We start from the raw sequence: 8,346 nt of genomic DNA on the forward strand, positions 1-8,346 counted from the left end.
AATAAAGTTTAGTATTAATATTTTAAAATTGATATTGTATAATAACTTTGTCTGCTATTGTTACTTGCTTATTTTAATTGATTGATTATACTTTCGTAGCTTGGCTTGCATTTTAATTGTTTCTTGAGAAATATCAATTACTGTGACTCACCAAATGATGAATTAAATTTAATATATAAAAACATAGCTTTGACACTGCATATAATCAAATAAATCAAACACCAATCTTGTAACAAAACCAACGTTGGCAAGACTTTTTTATTCCTTGTTTCGCATACTTATTTTTTTAAAGATTATCGGAGGAGGGTGGAATAAAAATAAAATTTTGTTTTCTTATTTAGCAAATAAGTTTACCAAATATAAAATTTTATTCATGAATGTAAAATAAGATGGTTAAATGCTTCAAATTTATATAATTAGGAAGAAATATACATATCTTATCTTCGGAGATTTCAAGTCAGCGGAGGGCGCATAATAAAAATAAAGAAAAACTTTAATTTTTTTCTGAAATTTCCACTTTTTTTGTGGCAGCGGGTGTGCTAATTGGCTAAAAATATAATTTTATTTTTATTCAAAATCATCAATATTTGCAGTAGGCGGTTCGCTTAACAAGGTATAAAAGAAGGCTCACCTTAAATAACTGTTTTCATAATTTGCTATGTTCAGAACTTATAGCAGAAAGATTTTCTTTGTTGACTTAATAAATTTTGAGGCAAATAGTATGATCTCAATGTTTGATTTATGCTTATCAATTTGCTTACACAGCCCTTAAAGACTTATTGTTCTTACAAATATAGATGTGTTTCGATATTTTAGACAAATAATAAAACATTGATTTCTAAGTACCTGGATATTTCTGCTATTTCTGTGGCAGTCTCTAGTCAGAAAATTCTATTATACTTTTCCTTCCATTCAAGTTTAATTTTGTTTATTTATTTCGCCAAAAGAGGTAATAAATTCAAAACAGAGTTGGATGACAGAAACGAACATTTTTAAATTAGCAGGAAAAAGGGCATTTCTAACAAAAGTTAATCTTGAATTTGGCTTAAACCATAGGATTTTCAGTAAATTTGCCCCTCTTGTAACATCTTTGAAAACCTGTCTGTTACAAATAAGTGACATTTCTTCATTTCATTTCATTTTTGCATTTACAATATAGAGTACTACATGTTACGTCACGATACCATGTGATACTACTCCATTGCTATCTTTGCAAAAAGCGTTCAACCAGGCGCCATTATCTCCACTGACAAACCATTGATCCCAATTTCAAACGTAATTATTAAGATGTTGTATCTTACTTTTTCTTTGTAAATTTTAATTGATGATTAAATGTGTGTTCGATAACTAATACAATGCGATCTTTTGTGTTTTTAGTACATTTTGATGGTAAAATATTAGATTTTAAAATGCCTATTCCAGAAAGCCTATGAAGTCATTCAGCCATAATGAACGGTAACCAACGTCTGTTGACAACAGAGAGCGCCACCTGGCGTCATGACGACACGACTGTGGTACTCTATTGTGCTCAATGCTGGAGTCCCATAGCGCTTTTTGCCCTGGTCATTGGATACAGAATCAATTGTAATCAGCACTACATTCATTCAAAATCACTCAACATCAACCAGGTACCCATTTATAATCTAAATGCAGATAAAGGGTCTTGCCCAAAAACGCAAGCAGCTTCTAACAAGCATCTGTCTCGAACACGACCTTCACATTTTAAATTAAAAAGCCTTACACGCCGCATCACACGTTTCCACAAATTTAAGATGTCTATGCAAATAAGTACAAACAGTATATTGAATTTTACTTTTCAAAATGTTTATCTCAACACAGACCACCTTCGCATTACTTTTTCAAATCCATATCTTTATAGTCTTAATGAGATTCTTCAGGCCATAAAATTTGTTATACTGTAATTGTATATTCATGTACAAATATGATGGTTTGATAAAACAGTTTGGGAAGAAAATCAAAATTTATTTCCTTGTTAGATTCAATGTTAATGAGAACATGTCTTTTCTGTAATTTCTAGTGTCTTCAAATAATGCCCCTTATCATCAGTTTCCTTGTAAATTCTAATTTTAACAAACATGGCCTTGTTATTTTTAGATAAAATTGATACCAAGGAGTCTTAACAAAGTAAAAGAGGTCTTATTGGTTTCCAAAGCATATTGTTCAATCAGCTTTGAAATGAGCCTAATTTCAATAAGTTTGAGGCATGTTATCAAAATGCTGTCCTTTAAAATATACTAAAAAAAGTAGGTCACTGACCTCTGACCTGAAAGCACATCGCTAACATCACTTAAGACTTGGTGTTTCAGGTGTACCAGGGTATCTCCCATACAAAAATCATATTAAGACAAATGGTAAAATACTGTATGTGACCTAAATCGACTTATCTCTCAGACTATTACAGGTACTACGTATTTTTTTGGTATCTGTTCCATAATCACCTTGTTTCTTTGTGTATTCCTGAACAATTCTACCAGTGGCAGATTCAGCCCCAATGTTTGGGCTGAGGTAAGAAAAATTTAGATTATATACACCTCTAGATGCCCGGAAATGGCACTCTAAGACTTAAATTTTGAACGAACACACACACACCCACCCACATGAACGCACGTGCGACACACACACACCCACACACACATATACTATACACAGTGTTTGCTTTCCAATCCCAGGCTCCTGTCTCAAATCCTGTCACAGCAGGGATTTATCTGGCTGGCAACTAAAACTAATTCAAGTCTCCAGATTATCAAATTTTATTTGCCAAAAATAATAAGTGACATGCCTAAATATAGTCATGATGCAGCACACCACATCATGAACATAATGTTGGTACATCATGACTATATATGGGCATACAACAGATGACAGTGTAGGCAGAACTACCGTAAGTCTCATAAAGAGAATAATACCCATTTCACATGACAGAAACTAATGTACCAAGGTCACTTTAAATAGCCCTCGCATATTGGTTGTTAGAATGCATATACTTGATTCATATCAATGATATCTTTCTATATATAGATACTTGCTTCAAATAGCAAGTATCTATGCGCATGGTAATTGGGTGCAGCATATCTTTCATTTTGACACTGTGCATATCTTATTTAGGGAGATTTCGCAACCTCACGAAAATGATAACGAATGTGTCATTATCATTAACGTCATTTGTGCTTAAAACATTCTTGACAATATGCTGTGCGAGCCGAATATGATCCATGATTAATGCAATCGTAGTAGTAAAAACGATTTTATTGTTTTCCTATGATTATGACGCCATTTGATTTTATTCACGATAAATCGTTATCGAATCATGCTAGTGTGAAAACTTCTCTTATTTCTTTTATTTTCTATATATGAACAATTGCTTTTTAGCTTTTTATCGTTGATCATTATTGTCATAGTGTAAACAGGCTTTTACTCTTCTCCGAAGATTTCACTGCATTAACGTGCACCAGGGCCACATAAAGCCGGGCGCGTTGTATAACGCGGTGAGTGCCCGGCTTTATGTACACAAGACCAACGACTTCAACGTCTCATCCTACTGTTAAGACGGTGCGCAATTGTGACTTGCATTTCAGCCCTCCAGTTAAAATGCAAGAACAGCGGATGGCAATTGAATTGAGGACCAAGAGATCACCAGTGCACACACATTGGCTACCACCAGCTTATCTGACTGAGCTAAGCTGCTCTCTAATTTAGTTTATAAAGAATCACATTCCATCATTTAACTTGCGAGGTAAATACAGTTGGATGTAAAAAAAATAAGTTCGGGACAGAGGTCATGGCGTACTTAGGCTGTCACTCACGCAATCTCTCTGTCTAAAAAATACTACTCTTTCTAATATTGTTATATAATTACTTTCCACTTTTACTAACAATGTTTATGGGATTTAACAAAAAGTGTTCATTATGTGTTTACACAAAGATAATTAAATTACTCTTGATTTACTTTCATATTGCTTTATTTTATATTTCGAACTACAATGTCAGCTGACATCATTTCAAAATATCATAGAAACTGATACAAAAAATAAGACTCTGTTTCTCAATTCTGGTTCTATAAACATGACATGAGTTGTCTGTCCAGGCATTTGTGGTTTGAGTGTCAATTAATAATCGTCACAAACATATTCTGAAATTACTTAGTGGTTCAGTAAGTGAATAATTTATATTTTTTAAAGGTAATCTTAGTGACTGTTAATAGGCAATAATTTTTAAAAATCTTAATGACCTGCTGACTACACTACAGGTAATTTTTGTGTTTTTTTTTATTGTGTTTATCTCAGTAAAAGGAGGAAAGGGCTTAAGCACTCTGCTGGACAAGCCAAGCCCTCCCCCACACCAACCTATCAGCCATAAATTGTTGGAATAAAAAAAATAAAAATAAACAGATTTTTAACAATATATTTTGGGCACAATATGTGCTAAACTTATTTATCCACTTCAAATTTCCAAAAATTGAATAGATTTTCTAGGCACAAGGGGCAGGGTGACTTCATAAGAAACTGTCAACAAAATTGTTTGGCCTGGCCCTGAAGATCATCTCTGCAAATCTGCTCTGTATTTATGTATGAGATGAATTGTTTCTACAAATGAAGTGCAAGACGGATATAGAATAGTACATCATAAGCACAACATAAATCTGGCAAAGATAAACAAGAATGTAGTTTCAGGAAGCCATTGGCCAGCAGTGGCCAGACAGACTGATGATCATATGAAGAATACAGTACTTTGAACATATTTTGATCAGTGGCATATCTAAAAGTCTTGAAATTGGGGTGCTGATGTGGGGAGGGGGACTCGATGATCAATTGAGGAGCGCTAACTCATCAAATAAGGTGATTTTAAGTGATTTTTGACTATCTGCAAGTGATTTTTGGGGGGGCGACTGGGAGCGAGAGTAATTTTTGCAGGGGTGTGCGCGAAGGAGGGGTGTCTGCGCACCCCCCCCCAAGACATGCCACTGATTTTGATACAGTGTTTTTTAGCTCCAATGAGGAGCTCTAGGAATACCCTGCTGACCGACTGTACTTTTTTGCTGATTGACTGTGCTATTTTCACGGCTGATTGACCATGCTTTTTCCTTTTTTAGAGAAAAAAATAACGGGCTTCTCCAGGAACTAAACTAGGGACCTCATACACCCTAACCAACATTCATGTCTCTAGACCAACAAACCATAGTTACTGTGTCTTACACCCTAAGCTACATTCATGCCTCTAGAAGGATCTCAGGAATTGAGTAATAGGTCATTTTTGTATGGGCGGCTGTTAGGGCCAACACACTCTACCGCCTCTATATACTGCCCTCATCGAAACTTTTGAGATTATCAGACTTTGTTTTAAAATATTTCAACAAATAATATTTATTCAACCTTTCTTAGAAAAAGTAAAATTTGTCACCACCTAAGATATATAATTTGATGAGCATCCCATGTATAATGGTAAAATAATTCATTTTGCTTGTTTTTCAGATTCCATTCAAGTTATAAATCATTCCTCAGAAGTATGAGTGGAAATACACTAGACGATGTGATGACAGCTGTGAGCTTAATTGGATTGATAACGTACACGGCTTTGGGCACTTTCGGAAATAGTATGACACTAATTGTGGTGTGGCGCATCCCCACTCTCAGCACACCGATAAACTTCTTCATCATCAATCTTGCTATCGCTGATCTTATCATTTCTATAATCGTCAACCCACTTTATATCGCCCAAATTATTTACAGCATTAAAAATTCCCCGTTTGATGGCTTGCTGTGCAATGTTCTTGGGTTCTTGACACTATGGAGTTGTGCTTGCTCTGCGCTAAACTTAGCTGCTATTGCATACAACCGGTACGTATGTATACTGAAACCGTCTCGCTACACAGAGATCTTTACCAGAAACAGAACCTTCTGGATGTGCTTCGCAGTGTGGGGATTTGCTTTGCCCTCGGTTCTACCTCCTGTCATTGGGTTTGGAAGTCTAGGCTACAACGACCAGTTCAAATCGTGTATTGTTACTAATGAGGTAGGTTCTTGGCAATTTCTCACCACGGTGTTGTTAATTAATTTTTTGGTGATTACGGCGATCATCGCTTTTTGCTACGTAAAAGTTGTCCGTAAGGTGAGTGCCAGTATGAAAAAAACAAAATCTAGTAAGCTGAAAAAGTCTCAACTCTCAATATCTACAGAGGAGAACACAGAGGGCATTTCGGCAAAACGAATAAAGAAAAGGAAAAACGAATACACCATTGCCAAGAATTTAATGGTCATCTCATCAATTTTCACGGTCAGCTGGGTACCGATGTGGTGCTTATCAATTGCTAAGATCAGCGGTGCCATAATTCCACAACAGCTTTGGCAAATCATGGCATTGCTAGCTCTAGGGAATTCAGTGATCAATCCAATAATTTATGCGTGGAGTAACAAAAATTTCAGAAAAGCATACCTTCAAATCCTATGTAAACAAACTACTACTACAAATGTACAAATGTAAAAAAAAATATATATATATTCTGAATATATTCTTCCTATAAATGACTTTTAGGGCCTCTAGTGATTCAACTCTCTTGAAGGTTATGGTAAACGATGTAATAGGAAAGACCCACTACTCTTGTTGCTTCTGTTTTAGTGGCTACTATCAAAGAGTACAGTAAGAAAAAAAAAGCAAGCATTAGTTTATTTATTTTGTGCATAAAAGAGCAATACTTTTAGCCTACTCTTTTAATATAGGCATAGGAATCTTCTCATGATTGCAAAGCCTACTCTTTTAATATAGGCATAGGAATCTTCTCATGATTGCAAAGTATTTTTGGTTTTTTCCACCCTACAGTCAACTAAGTAAGTAACTCGACTTACAACAGATGAGGTCAAACTTGATCACTATTTGTGTTGCAGATAAAAACTGCACCAAAATCGTTGGTGTGCTGAAATTTCGTGCCAATGTTTCTTTGGCATAATAGGGACCTTCAATTTGCGCGATGATGTGATGCTAGAATGAATTTACTCATGTACGTGACTCTCCTACCTTCTATGCACAATGCAGATTTGGTTAAATTACGTCTTAGAATGATATCCATGCGACAAAGAGAACTTAACATTCTTGCATGCGCATATGCTTTTTAAGTGATGTCATTTCATTCTACATGCCACCGTGTTGCGCAATCAAAAGCTCCCTAATAGAGTTTTTTTTACAGGCCCCATTTCTACTGCCATCGGAAATCATTCTTTAAAAGAATTGTTTCTCCTGTTTCCCAATGCATTCTTGGAAACCATTTTGTAAAGATGAAGTAGATATTCTATTGTGTTGGATACCATTATGTCTGTATATAAATACTTTTGACAATAAATTTATACTTTAAATCCTGACTTCTACTATTAAGCTCTAGTTATTTAAGTTCCTGGATATAATGCTTTGTACTCTTGGTTTTGAGGTCTGAAATACACTGTTAATAACTAAACCAGAAACATCGTTGTCTAGTCAATATAGCTCAAGGGTGTCTGATTGTGATGAAATATGTCTGGCCTATGAAATGTACTTAGCATACATACACAGTTGTGAGTGAGTGCTCTATAATTGAGTTGATGGGTTTAGGTTAGGTTTTCTTTAGGTGTACCACACAAAATAATTATTCACAAAATTATTTTAACTAAAATTTGAAAAAAGATAGATTACCGAATATATGTTATATTTTTAAATCAAATGTTAAAAATGTTAAAGCTGTTGCTGTTTTTAATTTTTAATATTTGTAATACTTAAAATAATTAATGTACAGTATAAACATGCTTTATATTACCATCTAATTTTATACTACCATGATATTACGGTATATTTATTGTGCTTCAACCCTCTATGTTTCTATATAAAGTAAATAAATTAAATTAAACTGAAGAGTTATCATTTCTTGAAAAAATGGAATAGCCAATTTATGACTTTATGACTGTCGAAGGAATTCTTATTAAAGTCCTTGGTTTATATCTGTTTTTGTTACATTAATATCTTAGCTTTTTATTTACAGTGTTGTAAAAACAAATGGCAATGAACCGAACTTGACCTTTATGTACAGTTCATAACACTTTCATTAGATACAAAATTTTCCTAGCAGTAAACCAACACTTTTTAGTGCCCCTAATTATAGGGGCTCTACTTTATTCCTGGAAACTGTAGATTCAAGTGTATAGGAAATTATTAATAGGAAACATTACTAGGGAACATTCTTTGCTATGATCAATCAATCCATTTGGTGTATTTTTTAATGTTTTCATTTTTGTTAATTTTAATTTGTTAATTAGTTGGTTTTTCCTACACAGAATTTTATAAGAACACCTTTTGTATTAAAATAAA

General features: G+C 34.2%; 1 protein-coding gene across 1 annotated transcript; it reads left to right on the forward strand.

Annotated features, from left to right (window-relative positions):
• The first annotated feature begins 4,128 nt into the window (after nucleotides 1-4,128).
• Nucleotides 4,129-6,742, forward strand: LOC117124651 (melatonin receptor type 1B-B-like). The gene is made up of 2 exons (XM_033270955.1): nucleotides 4,129-4,171; nucleotides 5,490-6,742. The coding sequence occupies exon 2, from the start codon at nucleotides 5,524-5,526 to the stop codon at nucleotides 6,496-6,498; it is 975 nt and encodes a 324-aa protein (XP_033126846.1). The 5' UTR covers nucleotides 4,129-4,171; nucleotides 5,490-5,523; the 3' UTR covers nucleotides 6,499-6,742.
• The last annotated feature ends 1,604 nt before the right edge of the window (nucleotides 6,743-8,346 follow it).

The sequence above is a fragment of the Anneissia japonica genome, unplaced genomic scaffold (genome assembly GCF_011630105.1).
Source record: "Anneissia japonica isolate Jap-2015-1 unplaced genomic scaffold, ASM1163010v1 scaffold284709_len978187_cov192, whole genome shotgun sequence".
Taxonomy (NCBI): Eukaryota; Metazoa; Echinodermata; class Crinoidea; order Comatulida; family Comatulidae; genus Anneissia; species Anneissia japonica.

What these genes read in the sequence shown, in the direction of transcription:
- LOC117124651 (XM_033270955.1), top strand. Translation starts at nt 5,524, where the DNA reads ATGAGTGGAAATACACTAGACGATGTGATGACAGCTGTGAGCTTAATT.